Source organism: Leuciscus leuciscus (assembly GCF_965113295.1).
Source record: "Leuciscus leuciscus genome assembly, chromosome: 10".
NCBI lineage: Eukaryota > Metazoa > Chordata > Actinopteri > Cypriniformes > Leuciscidae > Leuciscus > Leuciscus leuciscus.
Window position 1 is genome coordinate 9,695,985 of NC_138734.1, and position 14,690 is coordinate 9,710,674.

At 39.1% G+C, this 14,690-nt stretch overlaps 1 protein-coding gene across 2 annotated transcripts in view; it reads left to right on the forward strand.

Moving 5' to 3' along the window:
* cntn5 (contactin 5) overlaps positions 1-14,690 on the forward strand; it is a 305,321-nt gene that overhangs the window by 156,851 nt on the left and 133,780 nt on the right. For both annotated transcript variants that reach the window (XM_082182883.1, XM_082182882.1), the window contains exon 2: positions 1,313-1,516. In XM_082182883.1, the coding sequence (XP_082039009.1) occupies positions 1,366-1,516 (151 nt within the window). In that variant the 5' untranslated portion in view covers positions 1,313-1,365. The remainder of the gene's footprint in view (positions 1-1,312; positions 1,517-14,690) is intronic.

The window sequence follows — 14,690 nt, forward strand, 5'->3', positions numbered from 1 at the left end:
CTCTGTGTGAGTGGCGTTTGTAATAGAACGTGGCAAAATTTTCATGACAACATTTTACAACTCAAATTTTCTCATGATGAGAAAAAAAAAATATATATAATACAACAGTAGAACAAGGTGTCAAACTGTCAGCCTTACTTTTGCCTTGCCACAATGAGATTGTATTATTTTTTATCTTCAAAACAGTGTATTATGATTCAAAAGTTCAGTGTCAGTACGTTTTTTTTTCATACTTTTATACACCAAGGACGCATTCAATTGATCAAAAGAGACAGTAAACACTTTTATAACGTTACAAAAGATTGCATATAAATGCTGTTCTTTTGAGCTTTATATTAATCAAAGAAATAAATAAAAAAATCAGTTTCCACAACATTTTTTAAGAAGCAGAACAGTTTTCAACATTAATAATAATACCGTAATAATAATAAATGTGTCCTGAGCACCAAATCAGCACACCGTATAGACTTATTTCTGAAGGATCATGTGATACTGAAGACTGGAGTAATGGTTGTGAAAATTCAGCTTTCCCATCACAGAAATAAATAATTGTAGAATTGGATTTTTTATATTTTTCGGTAATTTCCGTTTTTTTTTTTTTTTTTTTTTTTTTAAATAAACGCAGCCTTGGTGAGCATTACAGACTTTCAAAAACATTGAAAAATCTTACCAACCATAAACTTTTGAAAGGTAGTGTACTCGAAAAAAGTATGGAAGCTAAGTTTACATCTTGCAATTCTGACTTTTTATCTCAGAATTGTGTGATATGGTCACAATTGAGAGTTATAAATTCAGAATTGCGTGATATAAAGTCGCAATTTTGAGAAATAAACACAGTCCACAGTTTTATATGTGATATATATAAACACATAAAAATACAGTCCGATTCTAAGAAAAAAAAGACTGGCATTTTTCCTCAGAATTGCGAGTTTATATCTCACAATTCTGACTTTATATCTCGTAATTGTGAGATAAAAAGTCACAAATATCTTTTAAAATGTTTTATTCTGGGGCAGAAACAAGCTTCCATAGAAAAGCAATAAAACAATGTCAATATTTTAAAATGGCTGGCAATTTCAATTGTCCTTGACTGCAGTTTGTTTTGTACGATTAGCAACTAGATAAGTTACTAATGTACTGTAAGTCTGATTGCATTCACACACACATCATTGTATGAAGGTTTGGGGGTTTGTTCAAATCCGTAACTCTAAACATGAGCAGTACTAATAGTGATCCGTGCAAATCTATCTTAGAGCCTGGCATTATGAATCAAAATTGTTAGGCGTAACAGCTCTCTCCGTTTTATTTTCAGATTTTGCTAGAGCCGTTGCCGCGAGACCCATCTCATACGCTGCAGTGCTGAGGATGAAGGCAGACAGTTCATCGTCATCCTCAATGAGCTCCAGGATGAGGTTAAGGAACAACTACGGTGTGGGATCGCCTAGCCAAGACTGGCCTCCGTTCTCCAGATACAGATACTCAGCCCTCAGCTCACAGGAGGACTACAGGAGTGAAGGTGCGAATGAGGCTGAATCACACAATCCCATGCCAATTCACCCACTCTCACACTGAGCACTTACAAACTCACTCTCTCTGATCTGTGTTCTTGTCACACTGGGGCGAATGAGTTCTGCTTTTACTTCTTACTGACTTTAGAAGTTTGACCTCATAGAGAGTGGTTCAAATACTAATAGGAGTTGGGCAATGATTTGAATATGCCTTTTCTGTTTAGCGCTTTGGACCACGTTTCAATCTAATAGGCCAGACTTAAAGAGGCCATGTTATGTCCTTTTATTAATTTTTTTTTTTAAATTAAGGGTCTGCTAGAATAGGTTTTCATGCTTGAATGTTCAAAAAACACATTATTTTTCACATATTTTACATTGTTGCAGGACCTGTCCGTACTGTCCCTTCCCAGTCTGTCCGTAACTTTTATTTCCTATCATTATGAAAAGCGCTATGTGCTCTAAATTGGTCGGCTGGATCAGTTGGTTGTGATTGGTCAACCACTTTGAATGCGTTTCGGAAATGTCACGCCCCTCACCATAACCACGAGCTTCAACACACTATTAACGCAACTCAACCAGGCCTTGCCCCTTTTTTTGCATATGTCTTTGTTGTGATTATTATTTAAATGCAGAATATTGTGACTGTTATGTCTCTCATTTGGACTTTTAAGTTAGAATTCGGTTTATTCCCTGTTTCGAGTTTGGAGTCATTCTGGTTCTTGTTATCTAGTTTTCAGTTGTTTCTCATATTTCATTATTCATGTGTGTTCTTGTATTTTGGTTTCTTGTTTTCTTGTTCTCCTGCCTTTTGTATTCCCTGTTCTTGTTTTGCTTTTATTATTAAATATGCCTGCACTTAGTTCCACACCTCTGCCTACCTTCCTTGCCCTCTCCATGTTATCGTGACATGTATGTTCCTCGAGGAAAACTCAAGACTACCATCTAGGCATTTCTGGGAGTTCAGGCTTACTGATTTAAAGAATAACTCCGTTTGGAGTGGACCTTGTCCTTTGTAACTTTGCAGAGTTCATGCTCAAACAGCAACATTACACACTAAAGAAAAGTTGAAAATGTAAAAAAGCATAATAGGTCCTCTTTAACTTGACAGGTAAATGTGCTAGACCAATTGAGCTCTGATGGCACTTAACAGTCATTATTCTTGTAGTAAAAACAATTGCTAGTCAACACAGTATGTAGTGTTTTTGGATGCTAATGTTGACACCTGCAAGACTACCTTGGTCAACCAGCTTTACCAGCTGGGTTTAGCTTGTACAACAGCTAGACCTGTCCCAGACCATCACTTACCAATAAGGCATTTAGGACCTGATTTGAGTTGTCAGAGCCTAACAGACAAGGGCTGTGTGTTGGAGTCTTGTTTAACATTGAAAGTGACCTAGACATCTCACCAATGAATCATGTCTCTGTTCAGTTAGAGTTGACGGAGACCCTGGCCAGACGGAAATTGAACAGTGATCATTGAAACACCTCAGCACTTCCCAAACTCCCAGCCTTCTGTCAGCCTGACAACTGATGGATGCTGTTGTCACTGGGAGAAATATATATTCACCAGAGAACGAGAAAGCTGTGTTATGAAAGAGACCTTTACAAATAAAAAAGATCCGTGAATTAAAATAAATATTTTTCTGCTGTTTAGGTTATTTGAAGGATATTTGTTGGCACTGTGGGTCAAGTGTTTTTGACACTGAACACATTAACCGCTGCGGGAAATTCAGTTAAAACCATATTAAGGTGCTTGCTAGGCTGGCTAGTTTTACATGGTTTGTGGTTGGTTAAAGCTGATCATTACCTATTCTCACATGGCCAGAGTTTTGACCCGAAGTCCAATTTGCAAATTATTTTGCCCACTTAGACAGGACGAGACTGTCTGACAGATGAGTAAAGCGACCACAGTCTGTGTTGGTTTCATGTTTGTTTAGAAATGGGAATATTTAAAATACAAAATAGACTGGAACAAAAAGTGGTGCATTCAACGTACAGCACAGCAACATACATGAACGGTTGTACCGCTGTCACCAAACAAGAAGACGTTATTGAGTTTGTGTTGTCCTTGGCTACAGAGAAGTGTTTAAGAGTGCGTTCGTGGTTCAGTAGGAACAGATGAAGAAGTCTGATTGGGTCAGATCGGGGTCACAGGAACTGTCTCATTCGAGATGATGCAGTCAGTACCGCCATCTTCTCCGGATCACCACACTCCAACGGTTTAGGGGTCACCCAGGAGACAACAGGGGAGCCGGAACAGAGCCGTCACATAAATGAGGTATGCGCCACTTCCTTCGCGCACTGTGAGGATGCAGTAATTGTCAGCGAGATGTCTCCTCTCCGTGTAACCTGCACTCTTCAGGTTGTCGTTGAATTGTAGTGCTGAAAAGCTCATGGGGGGTACATAGGGCTGCTGTTTTCCCGGTGAGGCTGACGGATCACAGAGTGCCTCTCAGATGACTGATTTCTCTGACATTATCAAGCTGCTAAATCATAAAACACTCACCGTCACCCCATACTGTGACTACAAGCTGCCTTAGACAAGCTGCACAGCACCGCAGATAGATAGATACAACGTCCTCTTCACATACTCTACAGTACCTCTCAGCTGGTACTATTTAAAACTCACAACTTTTGTTCACTGTGTAAATTTGCAGTTGCTGATACACAGCTCAGTGTGATCTCGCAGCTGATACAAAAGCGACCTCACAAAAGTTTTAGAGATGAATATTATGAAAGCATATGAAAGTGTGTGGGCAGCAGTAATTATTCCTTCCTACATCTAAAACACTTTTATTTTCTCATGTATGGCGTGCAGAATAAATAACAGCCTACTGTATATGACTGAATATACCTGTATGTGTAATTTTTCTTGTATAGAAAAAAAGTAGACATCCATTGTGCTTTAGATGTTTTTTATTAGACCCCTGCACTACATTTGTGAGCCCAGACAGCAGAATATAACACTGTTGAAAATGCATAAATGGCTTGTGATAATGATCAATTGTGATTATTCAGTCAAGTGGGTTTGCAAATCTGATAGCAAATCTGCATGAATAGAATTGAGAAGTTGGCAGTCAGATAATTTTCTCAAAAATAACTCATTGAATCAGTCGAAGTGATTCCAGAGCCAACAACTCTTCATTGACTGAATCGATAAAAGCAGTTCTTGACTCATCAACTTAAAAAATCAGTAAAAAATTCACTCACTGAATTGGGCAAAGCAGTTCTACCAGAAAGACTCGGAAGAATAAATACTGTGACAATTATCCATTTATTAGCAACCCAGCAAGCAATAAAGTTCTTTGGCGTAGGCCCCATCCGTAGCTCGCAATCTGAGGGTCCGGACTCTGCATATCCTGCCTGAGATCAAGGCAGGGGCGCAGCCGACCCCCGTGAGGTATGGAAGGGACCATCCTGGTGGTGGTGGTGAGGGGGATGGAGGGAAGGATTCAATTTGGAGGAGGTGGGGAGGATGGTGGTGAATTGAAGCGTCAGCATCTGCGAACTCAAACATGAGTAAGTACCGATCTTTTATACCACAAGTGTTGGAATGTGATTGGATAGATGAAAAGGTAGAATGACGTAACAATTAAGTCTTCCTGGCAGAACTTAATGCTAAAGCTTTAATTTCTTGAACTTTAGCTCTTAAATCACTGAAAACAAATCAACAAATCTCTCTTTGATTCGATCAAGTGGTTCTTGATTTGCACGTCGTCAGTGGATCACACACAGAACTTTCCACTCCCATTGGTGTTTTTTGGAATTTAGCTCTCACGCTAATTTGCCCTGTTTAGAAAATCTGTCCCTTTAGTGTGTTGGTTACTTCAGAATCATTTTGACTAATTCAGTAAGTAGATGACTCACTTCTACCAATTCAGTAAGTTACTCGTGTTTACACAAAACTAATTTTGACTAACTCAGTGAGATGTTCACTCGTAAGCTCATTCAGCTGCTAAAGGGATGGTTCAGAGTAAAATCAACCTAGGGTCCTTTGCACCATGACCCCAAGCCAAAGTTAAAGGGATGGTTCGGAGTAAAATCAACCTAGGGTCCTTTGCATCATGACATCGAGCCAAACACCCCCAGAAGCCTTTTTCCCCTTGGTCGAACATTATTAAAGTTAGAGCTTATTTAGAGATATCAACCGAATGGCTTAGTGCAGGCGCTAATGGATCCAAGGACGTATCTCGTAAATTACCCCTCTAATAATGCCCAGAATGGTACCAAACTTGAACAGTTGTACAAATAGGTTCTGTACTCATAAAACGAGGCATTGGAAAGTTTGTAAGTACATCAGGAGTTTATTTAAATAACACTTGCCTGATGGCTCATGCTACTGCTAACCCGTCAACGTCACTTCAGGGTTTTGGGAAGTCCTGGCAGAAACCGAAGCATAAGGATGTAGTGTAACGACGAATTATAATTTTTTATAAACTTACATTTTAAGTTGACAACTTAGTGTTAACTAATAATTGTTGCAAACTGGTACTACCAACAAAATATTAGTGCATTCCTGGAACTGGGCGTCGTTACACTACATCCTTATGCATCTCTTTCTGCCAGGACTTTTAGGATCCGTTAGCGCCTGCACTAAGCCATCCGGCTGATTTGTCTAAATAAGCTCTAACTTTGGCTCGGGGTCATGGTGCAAAGGACCCTAGGTTGATTTTACTCCGAACCATCCCTTTAGCAGCTGAATGAGCTTACGAGTGAACATCTCACTGAGTTAGTCAAAATTAGTTTTGTGTAAACACGAGTAACTTACTGAATTGGTAGAAGTGAGTCAACTACTTACTGAATTAGTCAAAATGATTCTGAAGTAACCAACACACTAAAGGGACAGATTTTCTAAACAGGGCAAATAAGCGTGAGAGCTCAATTCCAAAAAACACCAATAGGAGTGGAAAGTTCTGTGTGTGATCCACTGACGACGTGCAAATTCAGACGCATCTGGATCATTTACATAACCAATGCAATCGACCAAGAGAAGTGTAGATTAGTGTCTGGTTTACAAAATGCTTTTTTTGGGGGGGCCGTAAATAATGGCGTGAATAAAATGATGCATGATTCATTTAAATATACTCTCCTTCCATAAATGTTGCATCTGAAAGGGAAACTCCTACGAATGCATATGCAATAAGGTCAGCCGCAAACGAACTGTGTCTACGTCTTTTCAGTGTTCATTTTTCACTGCGTGTCTTTAGTAAATCCTGACAGTAGTTTTTTTACACCAAAAGAGGGTTTGCGCTGACACAAGCTGTTAGCTAATCTGGCCCTAAATAGTTTGAAGCCATTTTTGAGTTAAGAACTTAACACACTCATTGAATTAATTGGTGTATTTAAGAATTAATCTCAGGTATGGTGAGTAGGGATGGTGTGTAGAGAACAATCGGCCACTTTTTTACAGTTAGGGCATGTTTGTATTGCATTGATTGCTCAAATTGACAGGTCTTGCATTTACAATATGCCAAAAGGAGGATAATTGCTCATCCACCAGAACTGTACTACCTTTTACTTATTTTATGTAATTATACAATTTCTGTTTCTGGTTTATTGTAGCATTTATACATGCAGTTATTTATTATGTCCAGTAAAACACTTGTTTGGAGAAGTTGTTGTACTTTTTGTTGGCTACCATGATTCCAAACGCCATAATGTTTGATTGTATTGAGCTACTGTATCAACACAACATTTAGCTCAAATGCAGTTGACATGATTGTGAACCAAACCTGCTGTTTTGTCAGAACTGTCAAGCCATTTAGGCATGAAATCACTCTCCATAACTTTATCTGACATTCACGTTGGTATGAACATTGGGTTCTTTGGTACAGCTCTGCCCATCGCCGTTGTGTTCGAAGTACTTATTTGCTAAACCCCTGTTACTGTCCTCGCATAAACTGTCAGGGCCTGGTTTTCTTTCTTCTCTAAGATAACACACCAGAGTTTGCTCATTATAATTACAGTGTGGGCCAGTGGAGAGACCTTGTTTGAGGTGATACCTGAACAGTCTGTACCTGCTCAAACCGAGCTGTACAATAGAAGAGAGTAGACCGAGGCACTTTACTATAATTGCTAGACATATACAAAGGCTCCACAATGTGCACTCAAACATGTCATAGCCTATCTGTGAAATTGTGTACTGCCATGAGCACTCCCTGTTTAATAGTGAGAGAACGAACGGTTGATTAAACTCTCAAAGGCATTCGCTAGGCAGGAAATCTGACGCCTCTGGCGAGGTTTTTCTCGCTTGAAGAAATGGCCCTTGTTATTGAGGATTTTGTTTAATTTGAAAGGATGCTTTTGATGGTTGGTCATCTCTGTGTCACACAGCCAGAAGAACTGTAAGTGAAAGATAAGAAAGTTAAACTACAATGGTTTCCTGCATCCTACGGTCTTGTCCCCTCCCAAACACACTTATGTTTGATTAATAGAAAGAAAAGTATGCCTATTTGTTTGAAAGAAATAGTTCATAGCTCAGTCATCATTGTGGCAAATCTGTATGATATTCTTTCTTCTGTGGAATAGAAAAGGAAAAATGTTGCAATCAAATTGGAACTAGGGAACCATACGACTACATAAGATATATTACAAGTATTCTGAAGCCATATATATATATACATATATTTGTATTTATTTTTTATTTATTTTTTTGTAGTTTTTTTGTAAGGTCATACAGGTTTGGAATGGCATGAGGTTGATTAAAGAAGACCTCCTGTGCTTTTTTTTTTTTTTACATTGCTTTTTTCTGAAACTCGTGATTATGGTAAGGGGACGTTTCTGAAACACGCTCGACTCGGTTGACCAATCACAACACACTGGTCCATTTGACCAATCAGGGCACATTGAGCTTTTCAGAAGGAAAGCAAGTTACAGACAGACTGGGAAGAGAGGTGCTGCAAAAATTTAAAATATGTGAAAAATAAGCATGAAAAGCTATTCTAGTACACCATAAAAACAAAATCAAGACTTTGTAAAAGGGGATCACATGGCCTCTTTAAATGATGACTGTCTTTTTATTGTTAAAGAACGAGTCTGTTAACTTTGAGGGGTGAAACTACAGTAGGAAGTTATTTGATGCTTTTTTCCAACAACAAATTACTTCATAGTTTTTCCAAAACATTTCAGGAGAGAGATCACCAGTCCTGTCCTCCAGCTCTGCCATACCTCTGATTAATGTATATTTCCAAAGAGTGTTTTATTTCCCACTGGAGACCCAGTCTGCTGACAGGAGACTGCACAGATTACTGTTTCCTCTCTTCCCGAGGAACAAAGGCCTTTTCCAGCCACTTGATAATTTCTAAATTGTGAGAAATGTCATGCTGTCTCAGCTTCCAAAACTAGGTTAAAGGCCTGTATTTTTGTTAGATTGTGGAGTTGCGCTAGTAACAAAAATGTTTTTTTTTAGACATGGTAGTACTGTGGTATTATTTGAAGTACATGAATGAATTTCTGTATCATTGTATTTATCAATGTGCTCAATGGTATTATAATATGATACACCGTAAATAATGATATGATCAATAAGTCATGGCAACATATGTTTTTCCATTGCTTTAACTCATAAAAATAGTTTTATTGGTTTAAAGTTATAAAAAAAAATAAAAAAAAAAAGAGTTGAATTGACTTCTACAGCCAATTTGATTATACTTTAAAAAGTGAGGCAGCAACTAAACTTAACGTTTAAGTTGAATTAGGTAAAATAGACTGTAAATGGCTTTTTATATGTTTATGATAATTATTCAATACGACTGACCGGAGTACATGACACTGACCGTAAAAGATGTATTTAAATTTAGTGGAGCTGTTTCACACTGCACAGACACTTCATCTGAGCTGTAAATATACTGAATGTTTACACAGACATACAGATGAGGCATAAATGGGTGGCACTTTATTTTATAGTCATGTTGCACACTATGTCCTTATTATTGCAATTACAATAACTGGGTTATGTAACCCCTCCACCCAGGTCCTACTCGCCCCGCTCTGTGCGGGCCTCGAACCTGGGTCTCCAGCGTGAGAGTCAGGTGCTCTAACAAGGAAGCTATTATATATACCTCACTCCCATCCGGGTCACGGCACCAATGTAACCCCTCCACCTGGGTCCTACTTGTCTTGCTCTGTGCGGGCCTCTCGTCTCTGGCGTGAGAGTCAGGCGCTCTAACAAGGAGGCTAAACACTGCAGCCTCTAGCGTCTGTCGCTAGATCAGAGGAGTGAGGTTTACTCGCACAGCGTCTACTAGCTGGTCTCCGTTACACTCACCCCCCTAAGCCTCACTCCCATCCGGGTCACGTCACCAATGTAACCCCTCCACCCGGGTCCATCTCTGAGCGGGCCTCGAACCCTGGTCTCTGGTGTGAGAGTCAGGCACTCTAACAAGGAGGCTAAACACTGCAGCCTCTAGCGTCTGTCGCTAGATCAGAGGAGTGAGGTTTACTCGCACAGCATCTTCTAGCTGGCCTCCGTTACAGTTATAACTAGGTACTTACCCTAAACCTAACCTTCACCCATGTAGTTGCCGTATATTACCAGCATTTCCTTGGGTAAGTACACGTTCTGTAAAATAAAGTGTAACCCATAAATGTATTGACATTGTATTGGATTCAAAACATCAGGAATCAGTGGATCAGACATGAATGTTGATTCACAAACAACTCACATGCTGATTGTCATGATAAAGCCAATGTATTCTGAGCGTTTACCAGGTCAACTGCTTCTGTGATCTGAAGGAAAGATTTATCTTCTGGTAATTGTAACCCTGTAATTGTATCACCAAATGTCTTTAAAGTTTCCTGCGATTGTTAAATGTCTGAAGCAGTTATGAAATGTAGTTACACTAGCAGTAAAAAGCATTGTGTAGCACTAAAAAGCATTGTGCCCGAGGGCTGGCACACAGAGAGACTGAATTCATTGTGCTGGGTGATGGCTTGAATCGTCAGAGAAAGGGCAAGATATATATGAACACAGATGGTGAGGTGGTAATGCAGCAATGAGGTACAATATTTAGCTAGAATTACAAATACTGATATAACCACATTACATCCCAAAACGTGAGATATATGTGTCGCTCTGTGTATGTTAACTACCAATAATCGGTGGTGGGGGGTTGCTGTCCTCTGAGTGCTTCCAAAACAGTGTCAACCCGCAGAGGCATGGACTTTACAAGTCCCCTAAAGGTGTATACTATCTGGCATTAGCAGCAGATCCTTCATTAGTAAAAATAAAGTTTATTTATATAGCACCTTTCACAGACAAGGAAGGGTCATAAAGTGCTTTACATAAGTAAAACATAAAATCAAAACAAATAAAATAAAATAACAACTGTACAAATACTATCAAATACCATCAAAATGTAATAAAACGCTAAACCATATTGATAATTAAAAGCTTGTCCAAAAATATGTGTCTTCAGGTGTTTTTCAAAAGATTCCACAGAAACCATAGGAGAGAGTTCCAGAGCCTTGGAACCACAACACAGAAAGCACAGTCACCTCTGTCTTAAAGGGATAGTTCACTTTGAAATAAAATGTTTGTATGTTTTAGCTTACCTCAAGGGCATCCAAGATGTAGGTGTCTTTGTTTCCGCAGAAGTTTCAATTTTGATATTTTTAGGTCAAACCGTTGTTGTCTGTCAGTCATATAATGCAGGGTTATGGTCACCACCTCAAAGAGCATGCACAGAGAAGTCCAAATTAAACAATTCCCCATCGTAAGTACACATTGATGGCCTAAAACACGAAACGAGCGGTTTGTGTGAGAAAACGAATAGTATTTATATCGTTTTTACCTCTTGTACACAACCACGTCCAAGTGATCCGCTTTCCGGCGCTTGCGCAGACTTATCCAGAACTTGCGCATACGTCACACACCAGGAAGCGTGCGCGCCCTCAGATCACTTGGACGTGGTTGTGTACAAGAGGTAAAAACGATATAAATACTGCTTGTTTTCTCACACAAACTGCTCGTTTCGTGTCTTAGGCCATCAATGAGTTGTTTAATTTGGACTAGGGATGCACGATATATCGACCACATATCGATATCGACCGATAAATGGTCATTTTTTATGTTATCGTTATCGATCCGATAAGAAAATAAGGCCGATATACTGTAGGATGCGTTTGGTTGAGTTAATGAACGATGCAGTAAGTGCTTAATTGTACCGGTGATCATTTTTTACTTTAGCGCGCATAGCTCAAACAGCAATGCACATTTATAACTATAATTGGGACTGTCATATACATGCCATTATAATGAGAACACTATTGTAATAAAACGTTGAGAATTCCATGGGTTTAGTTGCCGTGTTTCAGCGCGTTGTTGTAGGAATAGCGCGTCCAGAACAGGGATTATACGCTCTGACCAGCACAGTTAAGTTCGCTTGTGCATTCATGTCATTTTGTGCAGATATATGATAAGTCGTAATATTAAGTTTATATAACATAATATCTGATTAATCTCACATATGATGCGTTTCGGTGATTTAAACAACCTGCTAGAAAAGTTATTCAGTTTCCAGGTGCTCGTTCTCTTCAGCTTCATCGCACATGATCAAACGGCAATGCAAAACATTAAAAGATATGATTGGGACTGTCATATTATTATAATTGTATACACTATTGTAATAAAAAGTTGTACATTCTTTGGTTTAGTTGCATTCTTCAGCAACCGTTGAGTTGATTAACCTTTTGGCAAAGCGATTCAGTTTAATGTTCGTTGCTTCAGCACGCACAGCTCAAACCGCAATGATGTCATCTGAAACAGTAAGCCTAATATTAAAGGTGCAATGCGCAAGTCTCTGAGTTTTTGCAAAACTATGCCCCCTCTGGCGACAAGCAAAACTGCAACCAGAGGTGTGCACGCTCATTCCGTCCCGAATCCCTCTTATTTATTTTACTGTACAGGATTATAGAGGCAATCGCAGTGATCAGAGAAGGGCTCATTCAGCCCATCAGGCAATTGTTTAAGCATGTATGGGTTAGAAAAACGGGTATTTTTAACATGAAATGTTGCGCATTGCACCTTTAAAGATGTTTACTATTACTCTAATAGTAAAAATGTTTAATTCTTTTTTCAAAATCATTGAAACATTATTAATAACTATAATTTTTTTGTTCTCGTATTATTTTCATCAACAATATGGTTTGATTAAAATAATTTCCTTATTGTCCGTGCGGAGGCGATTCCATTTTATTTATCCATGGCACATGCATTTTGTTTCTTTATATGCAGCCCAATGTTATCCAATGACTTGTTTGCATTATTTAGTTTTTTTGTTTTTTTTGTTAGGCAATACTTTTTATTTGAATTTTTAGTTTTTTTTATTTTACTCCTAAGGACTGAAGTTTGAAGTCTGAACTTAAAAATGTGGCACTGGCATATCATTTATTCTCCAAGTGAAATAATTTACCTATTTTTCAGGGCTGAATGTCTGTCTACATTTGTAAAATGATACATTTATGGTAGAATCAAATGTTGTTTTGTTTGTCCTGTGTATTGCCTTATCTACAACACATGAGTGTAATACGGTAAAGGTAGTACAGGAGACTGACTTGGATTTCTCTTCAGTAAAATTAAAGTGTAAATTTACATTTACATTTATGCATTTGGCAGACGCTTTTATCCAAAGCGACTTACATTGCATTATCCTATACATTTATACATAGGTATGTGCAATCCCCTGGGATCGATCCCACAACCTTGCGTTGTTAACGCAATGCTCTTACCACTGAGCTACAGGAAAGCGAAATAAATATATCAAGCGAAAAATGTGTATATACATCGGTATCGGCATCGAACAAAATTAGTTTGAAAATATCGGCATATCGAATATCGACCAAAATCCAATATCGTGCATCCCTAATTTGGACTTCTCTGTGCATGCTCTTTGAGGTGGTGACCATAACCCTGCATTATATGACTGACAGACAAGAACGGTTTGACCTAAACATGTCAAAATTGAAACTACTGCGGAAACAAAGACACCTACATCTTGGATGCCCTTGAGGTAAGCTAAAACATACCAAATTTTAATTTCAAAGTGAACTATCCCTTTAAGATGTATTCTGGTAATAGTTAAAAGGTCTTGGTCTGAAGACCTTAGAGACCGATCAGGGGTGTGTGCATGTAATAGATCCTGGATGTAAGAGGGTGCTTGACCATGCAAGGCTCTTTAAGTAAGTAAGGCTCTTTAAGTCCTGTAGGTTGCGAGGTGGAGCCAACATGGATCGAACTTGTTGGTACAGCACATCCCACAGATGTTCAATTGGATTGAGATCTGGAGAATTTGGAGGCCAGGGCAACACCTTGAACTCTTCATCATGTTCCTTAAACCATGGCAGGGTACATTATCCTGCTGAAAGAGGCCACTTCCACCAGAGAACACCATTGTCATGAAGGGATGTACCTGATCTATAACAATGTTTAGGTAGTTGGCACGTGTAAAATGTACGTCCACATGAATGTCCGTACCCAGTGTTTCCCTTTGTCATCATCCCACAGTACATCCTATTGCCATCACTTCCCCAGTTAAACAGCGCACTCATACATCCATGAGATGTAAAAGAAAACAGGACTCATCGAACCAGCCGACCTTCTTCCACTGCTCCAAGGTCCAGTTCGGACACTTTCGGTGGTGGACAGGGGTCATGATAGGGAGTCTTGATTGGTCTGTGGCAACGCAGCAGAGTGTGATGCACTGTGTGTTGTGACACATTCCTCACGTGAATAGAAATATAACTCCTTTTTAACTTGACTTCTTTCAAAATCATAAAAAAACAACATACTTATCCCAAACTTTTGAATGGAAATGCAAGTGTATTTATAATTCATATTGATGTGTGTGTGTGTAATGCCTTTATGTCAGACATGACTGTCTTCATCTAGCTACAAAAACATGTCACATTGTATTCATGCAAAAATCCCTTATTATTGTAGTGTCTGAGACATTTGTGTTTCTCTGTCAGAGAATGATTCCCAATTACACAAAGCTTGTCCAAGCTACACAGATCTGTAAATAATTCACAGAGAATGACTGGTGACTAGAGGTGTTGAGGAGACGGAAGCGAGCCAGGGAGCATATGGGCAGAGTGGGAGTGTTTGTGCGGGGGATCGCTCTTTAATCTCAAAGGCCCACAGTCAGCCGAGAGGCAACCAGAGGACCGAGTGTTAGTGAATCAAGT